The sequence below is a fragment of the Budorcas taxicolor genome, chromosome 7 (genome assembly GCF_023091745.1).
Source record: "Budorcas taxicolor isolate Tak-1 chromosome 7, Takin1.1, whole genome shotgun sequence".
Lineage (NCBI taxonomy): Eukaryota > Metazoa > Chordata > Mammalia > Artiodactyla > Bovidae > Budorcas > Budorcas taxicolor.
In genome coordinates this window covers 62,062,009-62,086,140 of record NC_068916.1, presented here as the reverse complement: position 1 = coordinate 62,086,140, position 24,132 = coordinate 62,062,009, and the positions used below count along the sequence as shown (strand labels likewise).

Genomic DNA, 24,132 nt, shown 5'->3' with positions numbered 1-24,132 from the left:
AGTGGACTTTATGTGTGTCGCTCCTGACTGGAAAGATTTCAGACCCCAGGCACCGCTCTCCATATACTGCCTTCTGGAAAACCATGCAGCCATGGTATTGGAATGGCTGCATCTTGGGATGCTGTCGAATGTCTCTGTGAAGCAGAGCCCTCAGCCTCCGCATACCGGCTTCACATGGTATGAGCAAAACTTCACTTCACGCATGATAAGTTGCTGAAACTTGTATGTTTTTCATCATGGCAGCAAAACCTAAACCTAACCTGACTGGCTCAACAACTTCTAAAAATCTCAGTAGCAGCTTGTTCAAACTCAAATTCCTAAAGGAAAAAAAAAAAAAACTTAGGGCTTCTTTCTCAAGCGGAAACTTCAAAGCATGTAGCCAAAAAGCTGGTTGTGTGAAAGTGGGAAATCTGAACCTGGTCTCCCAAGCAGTTTAAAGAAGCTGGAGGCAAGAGCTCCTGAGAACAGAGGCTTCAGAAGCAGAATTTGCCTTCTGGTTCCTAAGCCCCTCCCACCCCAGCCCAAGTTATTGATTTCAACTCCTGATATTAAAATTGGAGATCCATTTTAGAAAGCTCAATTGTTTGATGTTCAGATGGGAAACTCTCCCAAAGGAGAAGCAAGAGGCTCAGGACCACACAGGGCATTGCTAGTTATGATGTCCCTACACATTTTTGGCCCTGTTGGCCCTTTACATGGTTTTTCTACCTAATTCATTCACAATCATTGTCTATTTCTTTGGGATTTCACATATTTATACTTACCACTTGTTGGTGGAAAACTAGTCTCAATCTCATGCCTGGGTTCAAAAACATAGTTTTTAGAAAACTTTTGCTTATCACAATAAACGTTTTCATTATAGTAAGTGCGTACTCATTTTTTTAAATGTAAGAAAATGAGTAATCAGAATCTCACCCTCATCTAGAGGTAACCACTATTAACACTTTTTAATATATATATATATGTATTTATTTGTTTTTGGCTGCGCTGGGTCTTAGTTGCTGCCCACGGGCTTTCTCTAGTTGCGGTGCGCAGGCTTCTCTTTGCAGTGGATTCTCTTGTTGCAGAGTGGGGCTTTAGAGCCTGCAGTGTTCAGTGGTTGCTGTGTGTGGGCTCAATAGTCCCGACTCGCCAGCTTAGTTGCCTCTGACATGTGGAATCTTCAACAAGGAATCGAAGCGTGTCCCCTGCACTGGCAATAGACCACCACAGAAGTCCAACTTTTTTTTTTAATAAGAATGAATTTTTTACATTGTATGACATTTTAAAACTTTATCCTTATCAGAATGCTAGCAGGTTACATGATATTCTATCTTCATGGATATATCATAATTTATTAACCAAGCTCCTTTTCTTGGATATTTAGATTGTTCTAGTCTTTTGCTTGTTTGTTGGTTTGGATTTTTAGTAAATCTGAGCATTGTTTCACAGTCACTGATAATTTAAGTAGACACTCTTTCCTCATTACTTGTTCAGCATGTTGTGCAGCAGTGGTTCTCACACGAGCATGGCTCAGAATCACCGGGAGGGCCTGGGAACCTAGAGGTTGCTGAGCCCCATCTCAAGTTCAGGATATGTAGGTCTGGGTGGGGTCTGAGCTTTTGTGTTTCTTTTTGTAAATATTTATTTCTATTTATTTATTTAGCTGCAGTCAGCTGCAGCACACAAGATCTTTAGTCGCAGCATGCAAACTCTTAGTTTTGGCATTGTAGGATCTAGTTCCCTTAACAGGGATCAAACCAGAGCCCCCTGCACTGGGAGCGTGGAGTCTTAGCCACTGGACCCCTGGGAAGTCCCGAGCACTTGTGTTTCTCACCAGATCTCTGGTAGTGCTGATGCTGTCGACTTGGGGGCCACACTTTGTGAATCACCATCTTCCATTATTCTTCTTTCCAAGGACCTAATATAACCTGTGTCCTCAGTTTCCTTTCTTGGAACCTACTGTGATTGGTCTACTCTGGAGGGGAAGTTCTTTTGGGGTCTCACGTTCTTTTTCCATTCCTGACCATAAGTCCCTTTCATCAATACATCTTTCCAAGTGTCTCTGGGCTATGTATCATTTTCTAACATACACACTCACACTGACTTTCAAAGTTACCCTGCATTGCCACTCCCAGAAACCTCAGCTAATAACAAAGCAAAGGTAAACAAAAGTTCTTTTTCCTAGTTTCTGACATTGTATGTCCCTTATTCTCCCTGCATCTGCCTACCTACCTTACAGAGTTGTTGTGATTGGTAACCTCTATTCAAAATGGATACAGTAGAATATTACAGATGAGTGTGAGCTGGAAAGAGTTATGGACCCAGAGTGAAAGATCATTACAATTAATTTTCACATTATTATATATTTGTAGGGAAATGGCTGAAAGCTTAGGTTCTGGAGTTAGAACTGGTTTTTATCTGGGCTTTGGTTCTGACTAGCTAGGTGAGTGTAAGCAGATCACATAGCTGAGCCTCGTTTTCCTCACGTGTAAAGTGGAGGAACTAATAATACCTCTGTGGCAAGGAGATGGCAAGAAATAGAAATAATATGTGCAAGGAAGCCAGGACAGAAACAACTTTTGATAAACGATAGCTGTTGTGTTTACTAAATAGTTGCTTTAATTTTTTTCCTAGCCTTTTCTCTGCTGCGAGTCTGGAAAGAAATCCATTGTTCATTGGGACCTTTTCGGCCCTGACCCGAGTTTTCTGTCATTTATAAGCTTCTGATCACCTGTCTCAGGCCGCAGCGCAGCGAGCCCCACGGGCTTCCCTGAGGCCCTGCTTTTCGGGTATTTACGGCACACGGCCGCCCCAGCTCCGGCTCAAGTCTGCGCTTCCAGGTTCAGTTTCAGGGTCTCGCCGGCTGCCCCGGCCGGCGGGCGCCAAGCGGGCAGCAGGGCTTGGACGGCAGGGTTCTCTGGGGGCCCCAGAGTTGGGAGGCGGAGTCCGGGAGCCCCCGGCGGAGGATGGGCTGCGGACACAGCAGACTGAGCTGCTGCAAACCCCCCAAAAAGGTAAAGGGCGCCGGCGGAGAAGTTTGCCTTCGGAAAGGAAGGCGGGTGCGGAGCCGCTCCGCCCCTGGGGACCCAGGGCGCCCCAGGGGTACTGGGGATGCCGGGCGGTGAACACTTAGAGGCCGGCAGGCAGGGAGGCGAGTAAGGCTCGGCTGGGCGGCTCTCTCTCCCTGACCCAGGGCTGAGCCACGCGGGGCAGCCGAGTTTACAAACACAGCCCCAGGGCCGGGACAGGCACCTGATCCCAGCTGGCGGAGGTGGGACTGTCTAGCAGCGGCTGCAGCGGGTGCCCTTTTCCGCTGGTCAGGCGCTGCTCGCTGTGTGGCCATGGACGAGTGACTTGACCTCTCTGGGCCTTTGGCATTCCTACCCTTAAGAGGCAGATTCTCTCTAGGGCCGCTACTTGCGCGGCAGAATGGCCCACAGATTTACATCATCGGCATCACCTAGGACTTGCAGAATCTCGGGCTGTGTTCCCGACGTGCTAAAATAGAACTTGTCTTTTAATAAGATGCCTACAATATGCTTTAAAGTTTGAGAAGCGCTGGCCTAGAGCCTCTTCAGGCCCTAGAGCCGGTGCATGTGGGCTGTCCTCAGGGGAGCTGGGAGGGGCCAACCAGGGAGATTTGCGGCCTTCTGCTGCCCTTCCCTCCCTGCCTGTCGCTCCCCCAAGGGGCCTCCGAGCTGGGTTAGGGCCCAGGAGACACTACTCGGGTTTCTGGCTGTGGGACCAGCTGCCCTTTGGGTTCTGACAAGCCCGGAAGGTCAGAGCCTGGAGCCAGAGGACAACCTGAGGCAGAGAGAGGGAAGGGCAGACCCTCAAGTAGAGTCCTGAGGTAGAGTCCTCAAGTAGAGTAGAGTTCTTCCTACTATTGCCTACCCTCCAGTCAGGTAGGAAGAGGTGGTCCTAGGAACTTGATGATCAGTCCCCCGAGGCCCCGAGAGGCCCCACATTGTGATACTATTCAGTAATTTTTCACTGAACTTGAGCCTCTGCTGCTTTGCTTGCGCCTGAACCCAAGCTTTTCTGCCTGTTGAGCATGCAGTACTGTCCCGAACCTGAATGAGTCTATTTCTGCTCTGTGCCTAGTCCAGGGAAAAGGACTTTTGTCCCAAGTACAGCGCCTTCCCCCTTATCCTTGCTCCTCCTTAATTCCCAGTTCAAAATACCTCATGGAGCTCTGACCCAGAAGCCCTCCTGTCTTCCTGGCTCCAAGAGGGAAACTGAGGCTTGCCTCCATCCATGGAAGCAGAAGTCTGGCTGATGGGATGATGAACAGATAAACCTGAGACCTGCCTGAGACTTATAACAAAGCTGGTGATCGATTCTCAGTGTTAATCCTGGCTCTGCCACAAACATGCCCATAGTGCTCTCTGTGCCTCAGTTTCTCCCTCTATATGGACAGGGAGGGCTTTGAGCAGGATGATTTCTAGGAGTCAGAGAGCCTGTGTTCTCTGCACCTGTGTTAACCACTCAGCTTGCAAAGTCCACCAAGGGTGAATTCCATCTACTTGGTGGCGGGAAGAGACTGGAGTAGCCCTGTTCCAGGCCTTGACTCTTCCGTAGTCTGGGAAGGGAGCCCACAGTGAGCAAGGATTCCCTTGCCTGTCTGAGAGCCTTGCCAGCTGTCCTTGTCCATCCCTGGCACAGCCTGAACTGGACCTCCTGTCCCAAACTGTGAAGGAAGGGCAAGTACAGTCAGCAGAGACTAGCCCAGTGGGAAAGGACCTTGGGTACCACCTGTGCTGATGCACGCAACATGCAGCTGGGAGGTTAAAGCCTGGAGAGTGAAGGGTCTTGACTGAGGTCAGAGAACAGCTTAGAGCAGAACCCAAATTCCCAGTCCCCAAGCCCAGTGTCCTTTGTCTCTGCCTCTACTCAGTGCTTCCAGTGGCTTCTTATTGATTCCAAAGCCCTTTGGCATTAAAGCCTTTGCCCTGTTGCCTCAGAGCTGCCTGGGTTGCCTTTCTGCCCCGGCAGTGCCAGGCTCATGCCCCTGAGTGGCAGGATTTATAAGCTGATTTTGTTTAAAGTTCATGCTAGTTTCCATCCCTCTGTGCTCTGCTCCTGCCTGTTTTCTTATCCAGGTGCCAACCCCTAAAAGGCCTGAACGTCCAAGCTCACCCCCAGCAGGTTGTCAGCCCCCTAGGAGAGAGGGAACCTCTGAGGATGGGATGTACAAAACTGAGCTCAGACCCCAGGAGGCTCAGGTCACGATAACAATGACTCACTCTGAGTGGCAGTTTACAGAGTACTTTCACATCCTGCAGACCTCACTAAAGCCCAGGCTGAGCTGTGGGGTCTTCTCCACTTTATAAATGAGGAGACTGAGGGTCAGGGAGGAGTGATGTCATTCAGCAGGTTGGTGGCCAAACCATGCAGTGGAGCCTGGTTTTTCTGCCTGCCCCCCACCCCCTCACCCCGTTGGTACTTACTGCCTTTCACAGAGCCCAGAGCTGGTGCCTCCTAAATATTTGAGTGTGAATGAGGGCCACATCAGAGCTGGACTAGAAGCTAACCCAGAGTGCAGCAGTAGTATCTCATCTAGCCTTGAGAGACACAGGACGGCTTCTTGGGTGAGGGCTGGGCATGCCTTGGCTGGGTGATGAAGGTTTGGTAGGAATGACCCAGTTGAGGCAGAGAGGACAGCCTGAGTGGAGGCTGAGCCAAAGAAGCAGAGTGATGGTGCTGGTTGCAGAGAGTGGGAATGGCCAGCCGTGAGGAATGAGGCCAGGGCTTTCAGGGGGGACTTCCCCTGGCTAGGGATAGGGGCTTGACCACTAGGACTTTTTAAGGTCCCTCCCAGGGGCCAGGCCCTAAGGGTTTGCTGAGTTGTGTGGCTGGCAGTGCCAGTAGCCTTAGCTGACCAGCTGTCCTAGACCCCACTGAGAGGCCTGACCTGAGGGCAAGTGTTACTGGGACTTTCGGTGACAAGTTGAAATCCTGGTGAAAAAATGAGTGGAGATCCCTAGCAGGCTGGGTGTAGATACTGAAGAATCATCTGCATAATGTGGTCCTTCCTAAACCCTTTTGACAAAGACTATGGCTGTTGCGGCCACATCAGGGGGATGTGGGACAAGGCCAGACAGAGGGGGCGGGGCCAAGGAAACAAGCCCTCCGTGGACTTGTCTATAGGATGACATGGGGGTTTTTAGGGCCCTTACATCCCCAAAAAATTACCAGCCCTATCTGGGCCCAGGTGGGGAGGGAACTCTAGTGCCTCATGGTCAACCCTCTGAGTGTGCCCTCGTGTGACCCAGGGTTCAGAGCTTTGACTCTGGCCCCCATGCCACAGCCCTGAGCACCACACCTAAGACCTGGGCTCAGTACTGCTCCAGAGTGGGGCCTCGGGCAACAGGTTCTCTGGGGTCAGTATCTCTTCATGAGTGCTTCCAGGTAGCAGGCCAGGTGAAAGAGGCAGAGATACAAAGCGAAAGACATGGAAGTTTGGCATGGGCACAACTAATTCTAAACCAAAACCATAGACACTAAGGGCTGGGGCTTTAGAACTGAGTCCACATATTCATTTATTGGACATCCCTGATGGCTCAGTGGTAAAGAATGCCTGCCAGTGCAAGAGAAGCAGGTGCAATCCCTGGGTCAGGAAGATCCCCTGGAGGAGGAAATGGCAACCCGCTCCAGTATTCTTGCCTGAAAAATCCCTTGGACAGAGGAGCCTGGGGGGCTACGGTCCATAGGATTGCCAAGAGTTGGACACAACTGAGCGACTGAGCACATTCATTTATTAACTCTGCTCTCCAGACTCTGGGCCAGGTGCCGCTTCAGTTCTGGCGCCATCGTGGACCATTAAGTGACCCTGGAAGGAATTTGGGTTTTCCATGCCTCAATTTCCTCATCTGTAAAATAGACGTGATGTAGCTCCTGAGTCATAGGGTTCTGAGATTAGGTGAAGGAATGCGTGTGATACAGTCCCTGATACACTGACTGGTTAGCAGGGATGTAGGTGAGGGACATCACCACCTGGACTGCACCCAAGGAAAGCAAACAGGGATGCGGGAGAAGGGGGCCATGAATGTACTTGGAAGGCTGTTTGGGGTTGCGAAGATAAAGTTTGGAGCCTGGCCACTGCCTTCCAGCCTCTGAAGTGTTGTCAAGCGGCATGGAGTGCAACCTGGTTCTCTGTTGGCCCCAGAATGCAGATTGTGGCCAGTGAGGGGAAGCTAAGGGGAGCCAGAATCTACTTCTCACCAGGAAGAAGGGTAGTGAGTTCCCCATACTGGAGGAGTTCAAGCAGAGGTCAGATGTGATTGTGACAGAAATAGAAGGGGGGAGGAATAGAAGAGGTGTTGCAAACCTCAGACTAGGAAATACTAAGATTCCACTCGACACCTAATTACTGTGATTATTCATAATGTTTGAGGCAAAATTTAAAATTTGGTAAAATATAAAGAAATTTTAAAATAGATTTTAATCCCACCATGAAGAGATCACCTCTGTGTACACTTCAGTGTCATTTTTCTTCTGTTTTCCTCACTAGTATGCTATATGTGACTGTGACTATTTTTGCAGAATTAAGGATATATTTTAAATGATTATATTCTATTAACAGTTATTGGGGTGACTAAAAAGTTTGTAACATCTTACAGAGAAACCTGAACAAACTTTTTGACCAACCCTATACTTAATATTTTGCTGAGGGCAGTCTCGCATGTTAAAAGTCTGTGGAAATGTGATTTTTAATGGCCATCTAAGGTTCTGTGGATGTTCTGTGGCTTTTTTAACCAGTTTGGACACTTGGTTATTTACACTCTCCACTCCTACCCTTGTTATTCATGAGCATCCTTGTGTTTTCATCCTAATCCTGGGAGAGTGTGCCTTTTTGTTGGAGGGAAGAGGTGAGGGGAGGGAAGGCCTCCAGAGAAGAGATGGCATCTTGGCTGGGTTCTGAAGGTGGGTGGGGGCCAAACACTTGTGTCAGGGTCACTGGGGTACATAAGATGCAGGGTCCCTGACACCTGATCCATAGGAGTAGGGCAAACTGGACTTTTTAACTCATTTTGGACAGAGGGTCTGTGAAAGGAAATGGCCTTTGCCAGGCACTGAGCCCCCTGTCCCAAACACTGTGGGGACACTGGTGTGTATGTGGCTTCTGAGCTAATGGGTTTTGCCCAGCTCAGTTCAGTTGCTCAGTCATGTCCGACTCTTTGCGACCCCATGGACTGCAGCATGCCAGGCCTCCCTGTCCATCACCAACTCCTGGAGCTTACTCAAACTCACATCCATTGAGTTGGTGATGCCATCCAACCATCTCATCCTCTGTCGCCCCCTTCTTCTCTCACCTTCAATCTTTCCCAGCATCAGGGTATTTTCCAGTGAGTCAGCTCTTTGCATCAGGTGGCCAAAGTATTGCAGTTTCAGCTTCAGCATCAGTCCTTCCAATGAATATTCAGGACTGATCTCCCTTAGGATGGACTGGTTGGATCTCCTTGCAGTCCAAGGGACTCTCAAGAGTCTTCTCCAACACCACAGTTCAGAAGCATCGACTCTTCGGTGCTCAGCTTTCTTTATAGTCCAACTCTCACATCCATACATGACTACTGGAAAAATCATAGCTTTGACTAGATGGACCTTTGTTGGCAAAGTAATGTCTCCACTTTGTAATATGCTGTCTAGGTTGGTTATAGCTTTTCTTCCAAGGAGCAAGCGTCTTTCAATTTCATGGTTGCAGTCACCATCTGCGGTGACTTTGGAGCCCTCAAAAATAGAGTCTGTCACTGTTTCCACTGTTTCCCTATCTATTTGCTTAGAAGTGATGGGACCAGATGCCGTGATCTTTTATGTAGCTTCAGTAATTTAGACCTTTATGTAGGTATGAAGTGAAGTGAAAGTCACTCAGTCGTGTCCAGCTCTTTGCTACCCTGTGGGCTATACAGTCCATGGAATTCTCCAGGCTAGAATACTGGAGTGGGTAGACTTTCCCTTCTGCAGCGGATCTTCCCAGCCCAGGAATTGAACCCAGGTCTCCCTCATTGTAGGCAGATTCTTTACCAGCTGAGCCACCAGGGAAGCCCTGGTTTTTGTCCAACCCACAATATAATGTCCTCTCATCCCGGTTAAAGCCAATACAAGCTTCCATACATATGTACTGTGACACATTTAGGCCTGACAGAAGGACCAACCAGGACTCCACTGAGGGCAGAGAGAAAGAGCAAGAGAAAATGAGAAAATCCATCCATCTTTAGCGTAGATAGATATAAATCTATCCATCACCTGCAGACAAGCCATCCGACTTCTCTCACCAGGTAAATGTGGATCCCTAAAAATCATTTATCTTGTGTCACTTTATTTTCAAGACTGAATCTTCCAGAACATCTAGGCCAAACGCCTCATAATACATCCATCCCACATATCCCACGTCCCATGCTTTCTCCCCAGATAAGCAATGTACAGACTGACCTACTTCCAATTCTCCTTCCTCCCCAGGAGTGAAGTTCTTTTTCAGAGTTCTATTTCAGAGGAACGAACTTTGTCATTCCTCCTCCATCCTGTGCAACTCTACCCCCTGCCCCCTCCTTGAGGAAACAGCTGTGACATCAGAAAAGTTACCTGTAATGGGCTAAATAGTGTCCCCCCCAAACTCATGTACACCCAGGACCTGTGAGTATGACCTTATTAGAAACAGGGCTTTTGCAGATGTAATCCGTCAAGATTACATCTGGGGGATGGTGGGCTTCAGTCCAAGGGCTGATGTCCTTGTGAGAGGAAGGGAATGTGGTCAGAGAAGCACGGGGAGAAGGCCACGTGCTGACAGAAGCAGAGATGGCAGTGATACGTCTGCAAGCCAGGGAACGCCAAGGGTTGCTGCGACCACCAGAAGCTAGGAAGGACGGATGGAGCAGAAATTCCCTCAGAGCCTCCAGACTGACCCAATCCACCTGACACCTTGACTCTGGACGTCTCGCCTCCAGAACTGGAAGGGAAGAAATTTCTGTTGTTTCAAGTCACCAGCTGCATGGTAATACGTTACAGCAGCCCTAGATGTATACGTTTTATTGATTACCCACCCTCTCTCACCCCTCCCTGACCTGGCCGCCAGTTGAAATGGGCAGGGGGGACCCAGCGCCTCTTCTTTGGCAGCAAAGTAGGGAGCACGGCACACAAGGAGGTGCTTGGGCACAGCCCCAGTGCTTTCGGACCAGCTGCAGCATCTGCAGAGGAAAGAACACTGGGCCGGGGGTCAAGAGTGGGTCCTGGCCCTTCCTGGTTCGCTAACTTGCCGTGTGATCGCTACCCAGGCCTTGACCTCTCCACCTGTAAAATGACCCCCTTGGCTGCTTTTAGGTTCCAGGAGAGGTATTGATTCTGTCTGCTGTTCATTTCTTTGTACACGAGTCAAACTTGAATACACCGTTGTTTTAAAAATTCGAAGAACTCAGGCAAAACTGCAGCTTCCCCTCCTTGAGCACAATAATTCTAGTCTTTTCTCCAGAGATGATGACTGACTGCCCCTGGTGTGTGCTTTTCTAGGTAGTTTTTCCTGTGCATGTTTGTACAGTAGAAATCGTTTATTTTGCTATTGATATTCTACCAAATGACTTTCCACCTTTGTTGGTAAATACCTACTTTGCTTTTTTAAACAGATGAGTGGCCTTGCATAGTGTCATGTATTGATACGTTAGTATGTGGAGCCAATGCCCCGTTGTAGATGCGAGGCTGGTTTCCAGTGTTTCCCTGTTCTAAGTGGCCCTGCCCCAAGCACCCTTGCAGGGGCCATCGTCCTCACTAATGGGTGCCTCTCTCTCTGCTGGCAGTTCTGAGGCAGGGCGCTTGCTGCCAGTACTCTGCATGGTGGCTGCTGGGCTATGTCCTCCTCTTCTCTAGGCACTCCAGTCCCCCCTTTTACAGCTTCCCCACAGGGGCTGCTCAAGAACAGAGGGTGGTCTGAAGGGTTCAGGGCACTCCCCCTGCAGGCCCTCCTGAGCAAGTACCCCTCCTGCCTTGTCCTGCAGAGAAGCCCTCTGCATGAGGGGGCCGGCTGCTGAGTGTGTGCAGCCACCAGCCCTGCTGTGCTGGGAACCAGCAAGCGTGACAGGACTGATAGAGGGTGAGGTGTCAGAATGACCTCACTCTGCCGCTTCTCTTGCATCCATAGCATATCAAGGCCAGAAGGGCCACAATGTATCCCATTGCCCAACTCCATGCCCGAGAGAGGAGGACACAGAAGCCCAGAGAGGGGCGAGTGCTCCCCCAAGGTCACACAGCAAGCAAGTAGCAAGTCAGGGCCCTGACTCTGGACTCGCACTGCGGGGTTTGCCACTGGGTTGGCGAGACAGGTGGATATCCGGCCATGTGTCTGCATCCTCAGCCTGTCTCTTCTCCCGTGGTGGCTACTAACACCACTTTCTGTCCTGCTCCTTCAGGGTCCTTCTCCCTCATCGGCTGACCCAAATGCCAGAAATGCTGCTAAGTGCTTCTGCCAGCTCTGGCCCCTCTCAGGAGATCAGAGCAGGCAGACCCAAGCGAGGCTGATACAGGACAGGAGAAGGTGGGCTGTAGGGAGGAAGGAAGGGCTATGGTCTCAGCCTAGGCCTCAGCCTCTCATCCGTGCAGGAGGGGCTGGGCTCTGCGCTCACTTTCTGGCGTGGGCGGTCTCAGCAGGTGCTTGGGGGGAAGCGGTTCCGTCCTCCCCTGAGACCTTTCATCACCTGGTCAGATAGGAGGGATAGAGACCACATCCGCCCCTGACTCGGGGCATTCTGGAGGCATTGCAGGTGTTCAGAGAATAAGCAGGGCCTCCTGACACAGCCGGGAAGAACCTGCGGTTGCTCCTGCCTTTCATTGGGCTGTGTGGTCACGTTGGTGTGTCCCCAGGCAGGTACTGGGTAATGCTTGACACTGTAATGTGTAAAATGAACAAGTCAAAGTCAATCTTTAGTTGTCCTGGCTGCGTGAAAATGAAATCACGTTCAGGCATTGCTTGATGAAATACTTCTGCCCATCTTAGAGATGCGGAAGCTGAGGCCAGTGATTGTGGTATTCTTACCTCTGAGCCTCTGTAGTCTGGGTGTGAAGGCTAACATTTCTCAACAGCTCTGAACATTTAGGCCCCGCCTTTCCTCCCCCCCAGGCCCTGGAGGGAGCCCCTTGGGTCTCCGCCCCACCTCCTTCCTGCCTCTACCCTCAGCCAATGGGCTCTGCCTGTGGTTGTTCAGCTCCGAAACCAGTAGTGCCAGGGCCCCACCCATGCCTGAGTCCTGACACCGGAAAGGCAGCTCTGATGTTGCAAAGGAGTGTGATCTGAGTCCTTGAGGCTCAGAATTCCCTAAATGTTGGACTGCTTGGATCAATCTGGTGTATGCACGAAGGAAGGGGAAGGGCTCTGCCTTGAGTCTGGACTCCCAGGAGGCTCTGATCCTGCTTTGTGGCCCCTCTGACAGGCCCTGCCCACTCCACCTCTGGGCCTCAGTTTTTCCATCTGGAAATAGAAGGTGGGGATTGGATAAGCTGTTTCCAGGGTCCCTTCCAACCCTATCTTCTGGGTCCCAGTAAGCCTTCCACAGCCAAGGAGGGTGTGACAGAACTACACGGCCAAGGGAATCCAGGTCTGCAGTTTATGGGGACAGTGGAGGAGCTTGGTGAACTCTCAAGGGTCCTTTGATTACGAAATTCTCTAAGCTAGTCAGGGATAATGAGGCCATAAATCACACCACTCAATCAGAAACACACAATGCCTGAAGGGCCATGAAAAGGATGGCATGATGGCCCCTAAAGCAAGGTGAGACCCGGTGTCTTCAGGAAAGGCTGTGCCATCCTCAGGGTTTGATTTCCATCCTGGTAGAATCCCAGAGGTAGAGAATAGCTGGGCAGCTTCTATCCAAGTTGCTTCTGCCTTCCTCAGTCTTTCATGGTGAAAGAAATTCCCAGCTCAAGTTTGAGGGAAGTTGAGGAGTCTATCCCTGATGCTTTAGTATAAGACTATGAAAATTCACCCTGAATTCAACTTGAATAATACTCAACAGAGCCCACTGAGACGCTGTTACTATTGGTGGGTTTTTCATACCACCTGCACTAGCTAAACACTTTGTTTAACAGAGATATTTACTTCTTAAATGTCAAGGATATCTTACAGAATTGGATTGTTGGAGTTGATTGTTGGAGTTTAGGGGCCTCTGAGATCAGTCAGTCCAACCTGCAAAATGAAGTTTGCTTCTTGCATGCTACCAGTGATGGAGAGCTCACTACCGCCAGCCCACTCCATCCTCCAAGACAGCAGCCTATCTCTGGGACCATTCTGAGATCCTTCAAGTTGCACTAAAACGTTTTGAAACTTCTAGTCCTTGGTCACCATCCTGTCCTCTGAGGTTGTAGACCACACACTAGCAGCCTTCACATCATGGTGGTTCTGCAGAGATTTGAAGCCAGAGTCCAGAGTCTTTGTTTTTCACATTTTTTACTTTTCAAGGCTGATCAACCGTTACTAGTCCCTCCTGTTAATTTACCCTCCAAAATGCAAGCAAATTTGAGGGGGTCTTGCCAGGACCAGTCCAAGCTTGCTGCTCTCCCTGCCACTCTGCTGTCCTTTTGCTCTGCCTGGACTCTGTGTTTGAAACCATGTTCTGCCACAGACCAGAATTACCTCCGGTTGACCCCAGAGCAGGGCTGTGGTCTGCTTGAGAGCAAGGAGCTGGGCCCCAGAACTGTGCATGGTCCCAAGATGGAGAGGCCCTGTTTCCAGCCCTCCTGGTCAAAGGGCTGCCCTGGAGCCCATAAGGAGTGAGGAGAACCTCTGTTCCAACCCTGACCCACCAAAGAGGGTCCAGAGAGGGGACAGCACTTCCCTAAAGTCACACAGTGAAGCTGAGACTTGGGTGTGCTGGCCTTCCCCCTCCTCCCAGGTCTATTCTGTGCTGCAGGCAACCACCTCATACTGTTCTTCTCCCAAGTTTCCATTGACACAGGAAGCCTCCAGCCCTCTTCCAGAGCTCAGCCGGATGACCCTCCCAGCCTGAGGCCTGCCCCACTCGGCTTTTGGACGGGGAAATTCTTGTGGCCCCCTCCCAGCTGCCGTCCTCGCCCACTGTAGAGTGAACTCTGCTCCTGACCTCTGAGGAGAAAGCAGCCCAGGCCCCGCCATGGGAATTTCCCAGGCAGTAGTTGCTTATTGATTCCTGCTCAGTTCTGGGCTATGTGCCTTCAGGAGCCTCAGGATCACCTGGATGCAGTGGTAGATCGGAGCTTCCCAGACCGCACATACACCCTCAGATTCTGTAGGTCCAGAACTGGGCCTGGGAGCTATGTTAAGCAAGTGCTTCAGGTGGTCCTGAAACAGGAGACCTTCTATTAGGCCTCAAAATCCCTAGAAATACTGTTTGGGCATCACAACAGGCATCAAATCCAAAGTCAATTTCAAAATTGGTCCCTGTCCTCAAGGAGCCCCCTTGGATTAACAGGAGAAGCACGGGTAACTGGGCGTTTGAATAGACTGCTGATAGGAACTAACTCAGCCCTGGGAGAGACCAAGTAGAAATTATATATGAGCTGGGCCTGGAAGCCTGAGAAATTATCGATCATATGTCATGCTGGGATGGTCTTGAGCAACTTGGGATGGTGTTGAACTCATGGTGTGCGTGTTGGGGCCAGGATTACAGTAGGTTGTTTTTGGTTTGGTTTTGGCCTAGCAAATTGATCAACATTAAAAAAAAAAAAAAAGACACTAGTCCATGTTGGCAGAGGTGCAGTAAAACTGGCCTTCTGTATGCTACTAGTGGGCTAGTTAATCAGTAGAGCCTTTCTGAAGTGTAGAGACAATAACTTTAGATGTGTAAAAGTCTTACAATCATTATGTTCCCTAAGGCATGATTTGAAAATTTAAAAATGAAAATAATGTAAATATTCAACAGTGGAAAGTGAAAGTATAAGTCACTCAGTCGTGTCCAACTCTTGGCAACCCCACAGACTCCACAGGCTCCTCTGTCCATGGGATTCTCCAGGCAAGAATACTGGATTGGGTTGCCATGCCCTTCTCCAGGGGATCTTCCCTACTCAGGGATCAAACCCAGGTCTCCTACATTGCAGACAGATTCTTTATCGTCTGAGCCACCAGGGAAGTCCATTCAACAGTGGATTATTGATTAAATGATTAAGTTCATCTATAAGATATCATACTGAAGTCATTAAAATTAATTACAAAATATTTAATGCCATGTAGTAAATGCTTCTATTTGAAAAAATGAGATGTAAGGGAATATATATAAATTCCAAAAGTGAATAAATGTGTATTCTTTATTACCACTATATTTGGGAAAAGATGTTTACCAATATTTAAATGTTAATAGAACAGTAGCATGAGGACTATTATAATGAGTCTTTTTTTTAAAAATTATTTAAAAAATGCTTATTTTATTTTTCACATAGTTATTTATTCAGTGGAGTTTGGCCCTAGGTGTGGCCTGTGGAATCATTGTGGGGCTTGAGCTCTCCAGCTGGGGTGTCCCACATCCCTCACATTGCAGGGACCTGGACCCCCAGGGATGTCCTAAGATGAGTCTTGAATGCCTTGATTCTGGGTGGTTATCCTGGGGGCAGAGGTGCTGTCAGGATCTGGAGACTCAAGCACAAGGTTATGTCTTGCCTAAGGTCTGGAAGCTGTTAGTGGAGAAGAGTTTTTCACCTTCCATGGTGGTTGTTTGGGAGAAGTTTCTCATGAGCTTTATGATCTTATTTCAGGCAACCTGAGGCCAATGACAGCCTAAGCGGCCTAACACAGCACTGTGGTCTTAGATCCTGCCATGCTTTTTCAGATATTAAGTGGTAAAAATTATTATGCCGTGTTTGAGCTGTTAGAATTATGGAGTTATAGGTGCTTTATCTCAGCTAATCCTTAAAATAACCTTGTGAGGAAATCAAGGCTTGGAGAGGCAATGTGGTCACACAGTGTTAAATTTAGGGTTTGAATCCAGATCTGGGTGATTTTAGAATCCAAGAGTTGTTTCTTTTTCTTTTCCTTTACTGTGTTGTGTGGCATGTGGGATCTTAGTTCTCCAACAAGGGATGAAACCCATGCCCCCTGCATTGGAAGCATGGAGTCTTAACCACTGGGCCGCCAGGGAAGTCCCTAGAATCCCTGAGTTCTTAACAATACTGTTCTGGTCTCTACTCTTCTGAGACCTGGTTCTCATGTTGATTTTGACATCCAGGCCGCATAGGACTGTGTCTTACCTCCCTGAGCTCCAGTGTCCTCCTTCGTAATAACCCTTATCTCTCAGTGCAATTGAAAAGAGCTAAGATCAGACACTCAGAGTATGAACACCGTTGGCATTGTTGAGTGAAAGTAAGAACGCCTCACACCTCCACTTCCTCCACAAAGGAGAAAGCGGGAGCCCAGAGGAGGGTAGAGATTTGTCCAAGTTTGTAGAAGAGCTAGAACTGGAATTCTGGAAATCTCACTCCCATTAAAACATTGACCAGATTAAGTGTAACCAGGAGTGGCAACAGGGACAAGACAATCCACCGTTGGTGTTTGTCTGCCTCCTTCCTCCAGCCCAGGGGGAGAGGCTGGCTCCTGTCATTACCCCAGAGTCCTGTGTTGACAGCTTGTTCCTGGGCCAAGCGCCCCCTCTCCCCTGCGTGGGAAGGGACGAGACTTCACAGGGTGGGTGGAGGAGGGTGGCTGGATTGCCAGCCACTGAGCAGATCCTGGGGACCAGGACCTGGGGGAGACACTGTTTCTTGCTCAGTGTGCCAGGCTCAGTTTGCACCAGGCTCTGTGGTGGGCACTGTGGGGCAGGAGCAGAAGGTTCTAGAAGCCTTCCCCTCTCATCCATCCCTAACCAGAACTATGCTTTCCAGCAGCATTTCATTCATTCTCGACTTCAGGAAATTGTTAATTATTTTTATTCTATTAATCACTTAATCTATTATCACAGTAAAAAGTAAAGGTTTTCTTTTATAGTGGTAATTCACAATTGAACACTTTCATGGGTTTTTCATGAGCTGACTTATTTAAGTGTTTTCTAAAATGAGGCTTGGGTGGTGTTGGAGAAGACTCTTGAGAGTCCCTTGGACTGCAAAGAGATCCAACCAGTCCATTCTGAAGGAGATCAGCCCTGGGATTTCTTTGGAAGGAATGATGCTAAAGCTGAAACTCCAGTACTTTGGCCACCTCATGTGAAGAGTTAACTCACTGGAAAAGAGTCTGATGCTTGGAGGGATTGAGGGCAGGAGGAGAAGGGGACAACAGAGGATGAGATGGCTGGATGGCATCACTCACTCGATGGACGTGAGTCTGAGTGAACTCTGGGAGTTGGTGATGGACAGGGAGGCCTGGTGTGCTGTAATTCATGGGGTCGCAAAGAGTCGGACACGACTGAGCGACTGAACTGAACTGAACTGAAAATGAGGCTTAGACTATCTTTTTTTAAAATAAGAAAACTTTTTTGAGGTACAATTGAAAAATAACATACTATTTCAGATGTACAACCGAATGATTCAACATTTGTACACATTGTGAAATGATCACAGTAAGTCTAGCTAACATTTTAGAACATTTTGAAAAGTATACAAAACGGCTTAAATTTTTTCCTACCCCACATCTTGGTCCAGTGACCAGTGCTAGACTTTGACCAACTTTTCACCTCTCTAGGGTGAAACGAGAAAATTAAAGATATTCATTGTGTGTAACTTTGAGTAAGATGTTATTTCTCCTTTCCTGAAAGAACTATCTCGAGCTTTCCTTAGTATATTTTGCAAGGTTAAAATTTCTTCTGTTTTATGAAATGATAGTGGTAGTCTGCAAATTATTTTTTTTCAGCATTCTTGCTTGTCAACCCATACCAAATCTCCTATTTGAAAATATTATTTATGAAAACCGAAATCTTAGAGCCATTGACACTGTTTCGTGGTATAGAAAACCCTTCTGGGACTTCCCGGGTGGCCAGTGGCCAAGACTCTGCATTCCCAGTGCAGGGGGCCCAGTTTGATCGCTGGTCAGAGAGCTAGATCCCACATGCCACAGCTAGGAGTTCACATGCCACAATTAAAGATCCTGTGTGCTGTAACTAAGACCCAGCACAGTCAAGTAAATAAATATTAAATAAACAAATATTTCTACAAGTTATTGTAGAAAGCCCTTTTGCATCAGTTCTCTCCTCTGATTCAACCTCCACTGACCAAGGTTAGTTAAAGTGCTTACTAGGTATGGGTCAAATACTTGACTCTGCCAGATGTCCCCTGATCTGCCTTGATGGAATCCTCTTTTTGCCTCAGCCTTCTCATTTTTAAGTTGGGGGATATACATATTTCCCGGGCTCTTCTGAAGATTAGCTGAGATAGTGCCTGGTATGACCTGGCTGCAGTATTTCACCTCCAACTGTCACGTTATATACTGCCACCTCCATATAGTTGGAGAAACAGCCCTTCTAGCAGAGAAGAAACAGAAAAACCATGGCTTGAAGTTTGATGCTCTGCCTTCAATACAGGGAACTTGCTGAAAGTTGTGGTAGCCAAGGGCCCTGAGGAGGAAGGGGAATTGTCTCTAAACTGGGGGTTGGGAAGTTTTAAGACACTTAAAGGCCATAACTGGGATGAGGGGAATAGAATAAGGTCTGGCCAAGTCCATGGAGAAGGAAGATAAGGGCAGGGGGGGGCCCATGGTTGGTAGCCGAGCCAAAGTACAAGAATCTAAGGAGACGTCAACCAGCATCAAGCTCCCCGCTGAGGGTTTCCCTGGCCAAGATGAAATCCTATCTGAGAACCCCTTCCCCACAGAGCGGATGCTGCCTTGGGACTGTGAGGAAGAATACCTAAGGGAACTGGGCATAGTGCCGGGGTTGGCACAACTGGAATTCCTATCTTGCCTTTGGAAGAATTAGCATAGCATCTATCCTCACATTAACCTCCTACCTTCATCCTCACTGTTATCTCATTTCTTCCAGAGGCGCCAAAGACCAGATCAGCCTCCCAAACCAGAGCCTCAGGAACTGGGTCCCCTCAATGCTGACACAGGTGAGTAGTCTGCCCTATAAATGCCCTCTCTGACATCTGTGAGGCTTCCTATTTTATAATCAACAAACATGATATGGCTATTTAATTATCTCCTGAGATTTTAGTTAGGTTACTTTAACAGGAGTATCATTTCTAAAATCAGGGAGGTGATAGTTCTTCCCTGATCCTGGCTATTGCTACCACATCTGGAGTGCTGAGTTTATTTCTGAAAAGCACATTTTCAGAGAAATCTGGAAAAAAATGGAGAGAGTACAGTGGAGAAGAATCAGGCTGATGAGGAATCTGGAAGTCATGTCCTTTACAGAACAGGTAAAGAAACAGAAGATGTTGTGATAAAATACAACAGTTCTTTCCAAGTGACTGAAGTGCCCTCACAGAGAAGAAAGATGAGCCTTGTTCAGTGTGACCCAGAGATCAGTACCAGGGCCTGAACGTAGCCAAAACACACTGGCAGAATTCAGTTCACTCTCAAAGGAGTTTTCTTTGTCTGGTTGATGGTTTAAAATCATCAGAGCTACTGATAGAATGAGCTCTCCATCTCTGAAAGTGTTTAATTACCACCTGGAGACTATCAGGATATTGTAGACGAAGTTAAAGTACCAGATAAGCAACTGGGTCAGAATTTAGATGTTCTCCAATCTGACTATACATAAGAATTACCTGGGGTGGATTTTCAAAAATACCAATTCTGAGGCCCCACCACAGACCAACTAAATTAGGATCTCTAGGAGTGGGGCTGAAGACTACACATTGTTATTTAGATAGCTAGTTCAGTCACTCAGTCATGTCCAGTTCTTTGTGAGCCCATGGACTGCAGCATGCCAGACTTCCCTGCCCATCACAAAGTCCTGGAGCTTACTTAAACTCATGTCCATCACGTCGGTAATGCCATCCAACCATCTCATCCTCTGTCATCCCCTTCTCCTCCTGCCTTCAATCTTTCCCAACATCAGAGTCTTTTCCAATAAGTCAATTCTTTCATCAGATTGCTGAAGTATTGTGGTTTCAGCCTCAACATCAGTCCTTCCAATGAATATTTAGGACTGATTTCCCTTAGGATGGACTGGTTGGATCTCCTTGCTGTCCAAGGGACTCTCAAGAGTCTTCTCCAACACCACAGTTCAAAAGCATCAGTTCTTCAGCGCTCAGCTCTTTATAGTCCAACTCTCACATCCATACATGACTACTGGGAAAACAATAGCCTTGACTAGATGGACCTTTGTTGGCAAAGTAATGTCTCTTCTTTTTAATATGCTGTCTAGGCTGGTCATAACTTTCCTTCCAAGGAGTAAACATCTTTTAATTTCATGGCTGAAATCACCATCTGCGATGATTTTGAAGTTCCCCAAAGTAAAGTCTGCCACTGTTTCCCCATCTATTTGCCATGAAGCAATGGGACCAGATGCCATGATCTTACTTTTCTGAATGGTGAGCTTTAAGCTAACTTTTTCACTCTCCTCTTTCACTTTCATCAAGAGGCTCTTGAGTTCTTCACTTTCTGCCATAAGGGTGGTGTCATCTGCATATCTGAGGTTATTGATATTTCTCCCAGCAATCTTGATTCCAGCTTGTGCTTCTTCCAGCCCAGTGTTTCTCATGATGTACTCTGCATATAAGTTAAATAAGCAGGGTGACAATATACAGCCTTGATGTACTCCTTTTCCTATTTGGAACCAGTCTATTGTTCCATGTCCAGTTATAATTGTTGCTTCCTGACCTGCATACAGATTGCTCAAGAGGCAGGTCAGGTGGTCTCGTATTCCCATCTCTTTCTGAATTTTCCACAGTTTATTGTGATCTACACAGTCAAAGGCTTTGGCATAGTCAATAAAGCAGAAATAGATGTTTCTCTGGAACTCTCTTGCTTTTTCCATGATCCAACAGACATTGGTGATTTGATCTCTGGTTGCTCTGCCTTTTCTAAATCCAGCTTCAACATCTGGAAATTCACGGTTTACGTATTGTTGAAGCCTGGCTTGGATAATTTTGAGCATTACTTTACTAGCATGTGAGATGAGTGCAATCGTGCGGTAGTTTGAGCATTCTTTGCCATTGCGTTCCTTTGGGATTGGAATGAAAACTGACCTTTTCCAGTTCTGTGGCCACTGCTGAGTTTTCCAAATTTGCTGGCATATTGAGTGCAGCACTTTCACAGCATCATCTTTTAGGATTTGAAATAGCTCAACTCAAATTCCATCCACTCCCCTAGCGTTGTTCGTAGTGATGCTTCCTAAGGCCCACTTGACTTCACATTCCAGGATGTCTGGCTCTAGGTAAGTGATCACACTATGGTGATTATCTGGTTCGTGAAGATCTTTTTTGTATAGTTCTTCTGTGTATTTTTGCCACTTCTTTTTAATATCTTCTGCTTCAGTTAGGTCCATACCATTTCTGTCCTTTATCGAGCCCATCTTTGCGTGAAATGTTCCCTTGATATCTCTAATTTTCTTGAAGAGATCTCTAGTCTTTCCCATTCTATTGTTTTCTTCTATTTCTTTGCACTAATCACTGAGGAAGGCTTTCCTCTCTCCTTGCTATTCTTTGGAACCCTGCATTCAAATGGGTATATCTTTCCATTTCTCCTTTGCTTTTCACTTCTCTTCTTTTCACAGCTATTTTATTTGTAAAGCCTCCTCAGACAGCCATTTTGCTTTTTGTATTTCTTTTTCTTGGGGATGGTCTTGATCCCTGTCTCCTGTACAATGTCACAAACCTCCGTCCATAGTTCATCAGGCACTCTGTCTATCAGATCTAGTCCCTTAAATCTATTTCTCATTTCCACTGTATAATCATAAGGGATTTGATATGGGTCATACCTGAATGGTCTACTGGTTTTCCTTACTTTCTTCAATTTCTGTCTGAATTTGGCAATAAGGAGTCCATGATCTGAGCCACAGTCTGCATTGTTAGTGATGGTAAGTCCCTGTAATAAATAGCACCCCCACACATAAATTGGGACCAGTTTGGTACTGCTGACCAACATTTGAGATCTTGAGCGAAATGGTTTATGAGAGCCTGGAACTACAAGATCACGACCTCTGCCTCCTCTCACCCCCCCTCCCCCAGACCCAGGGCTCCTATCTGATGGACTGACCACAGCCTCTTTCTTCACACTTCTCATTATACCTTGTAACCAACCTGGCCTATGAAATTCTGTAATAATATTATTACTAGCAGTAATATATAATATTATATATATACTTAATATTATATTATATTACATGTTGTATTTAACATTATATATTATATATCATAATATATAATATTAATGTATATTAATATATTATACATATATTATATTAATATAATACATATATTATATGTGTTATATATCATATATAATATAAATGTTATATATAATATTATATATTAATATTATATATTAATATTATATATAATATACTATAATTAATATAACATTAATATTAATGATTATATAATATTATTAATATAATTATAATTATTATTATTATTAGCATTTATAACAATGCTAATATAAGCCTCCAATGCTGTCATGAGCCCTGAGAAACATTTAGTGAACAATGAAGAGCATTTTTTTGCCACATCACATAATATGCAGGGTCTTAGTTCCCCTACTAGGGATCAAACCTGTGCCCCCTGCAGTAGAAGTATGAAAGCTTAACCACTGGACCGCCAGGGAAGTCCTAAAGAGCACTTACTGAGCACCTCCAAATGCCTGGCGCTACACCTACTGCTTTTGTTTTTTCCTCATTTGTTTGTTGTAGTTTTTAGATTCCACAAATAGGTGATTACCCACCGTATTAGTCTTTCTCTGACTTAGGGTGCTAAGCATAATACCCTCTAGGTCCCTCCATGTTGTTGCAAACAGCAGAGTCTAATACTTTTCTGTGGCTGAGTAATGCTCCTTTGTATGTGTAGACTTTTGTTGTTGTGCATCCTATTTATTCATTCATATGTTAAAAGACACTTAGGCTGCTTCCCTGTGTTGGTACACTCACTGCTTTGATGCGTGAGCAGACAGAAAGAACAACATGGTAGTTCAGAGTGTTTGCTGTGGAATCAACTTGTGTAGGTTCACAGCCACTTACCCAAGTTGGGAACTGGGTGATCTTGGACAGGTTGCATAATTTCTCTGCCCTCCGCTTCCTCAACTGTGAAATGGGAATAATTGTGGTACCCACCACTCTGGGTAGCTCTGAGGATTCAGTGAGTAACGCCTGTGAGACACTTGGGGCAGAGCCGGGCATGTTTCTGAGCATAGTAAACTCTTGGTATCCTTTGTTGTTGTTTAGTCTCCATATTCTTTACATGCTGTTGTTATTTTCATTGCCGTTGTTTCCTGACTTAATCATCTCAATAGCCCTATGAGGCAGGTATTATTATTATCCTGATTTAACGTATTAGGTAACAGAGGCCCAGAGAGGGTGGATCCCCGCCTTAGGTGAGACCCAGAGCCTGTTGGACTCACCAGAGTGACATCACCAGGCCTGTTTTGCAGTTTCCCTCATCAATGGCTAGATTTCCTGTTTTCAAGGTCTCCTTCCTGCTCACAGCAGCCTTTCTGCACTGTGAGGTGTCACACTCAGACACAGAGCCCAGCAGATAAAGCGTGTGACCAACTAGCCCCTTAGTGAGGAGAGGCGAGGTGAGGACGGTGGTGAATGGCAGAACCACATCCTGGATGGAGGGGGAGGCCGCTGTTCCTCAGGCCAGCTCCTGCTGGACACTGAATCACACACTGCTACTTCTTCGGCTTCTTCAAGAAGAGTTGGAGGACTTCCCTGTTGGTCCAGGGGTTAATAATCAAGCTGCCAATACAAGGGACATGGGTTTGAGCCCTGGTCTGGGAACTAAGATCCCTCTTGCCACGACTGCTGAAAGCCGTGTGCCCTAGAGCCCCGGCTCCACAACAAGAGGAGCCACCACAATGAGGGGCCCATGCACCGCAACTAGGCATCAGCCCCCACGCGCCGTAACTAGAGGAAGCCCACACCGCAACAGAGACAACAAACAAATAAATAAAAGCTTAAATCAGGACTTTTCAAAAGAGTCGGAAATCTGTAGGATTAAGTAAAAGCTGCCCAGTTATGAAGTCAGCCACTGTTTTTTTAATTTGGATACTGGATGGAGCAAACAGCACCTTTATAGGCTGACTGTGTTCTGTGAGTCACTTGCTCTCCTGTAGATCTT

At 47.0% G+C, this 24,132-nt stretch overlaps 1 protein-coding gene across 1 annotated transcript in view; it reads left to right on the top strand.

Moving 5' to 3' along the window:
* Positions 1-2,836: 2,836 nt before the first annotated feature.
* CCDC69 (coiled-coil domain containing 69) overlaps positions 2,837-24,132 on the top strand; it is a 36,350-nt gene continuing 15,054 nt past the window's right edge. The window contains exons 1-2 of the mRNA XM_052642926.1: positions 2,837-2,996; positions 18,891-18,960. Coding sequence (XP_052498886.1) covers positions 2,949-2,996; positions 18,891-18,960 — 118 coding nt within the window. The 5' untranslated portion in view covers positions 2,837-2,948. The remainder of the gene's footprint in view (positions 2,997-18,890; positions 18,961-24,132) is intronic.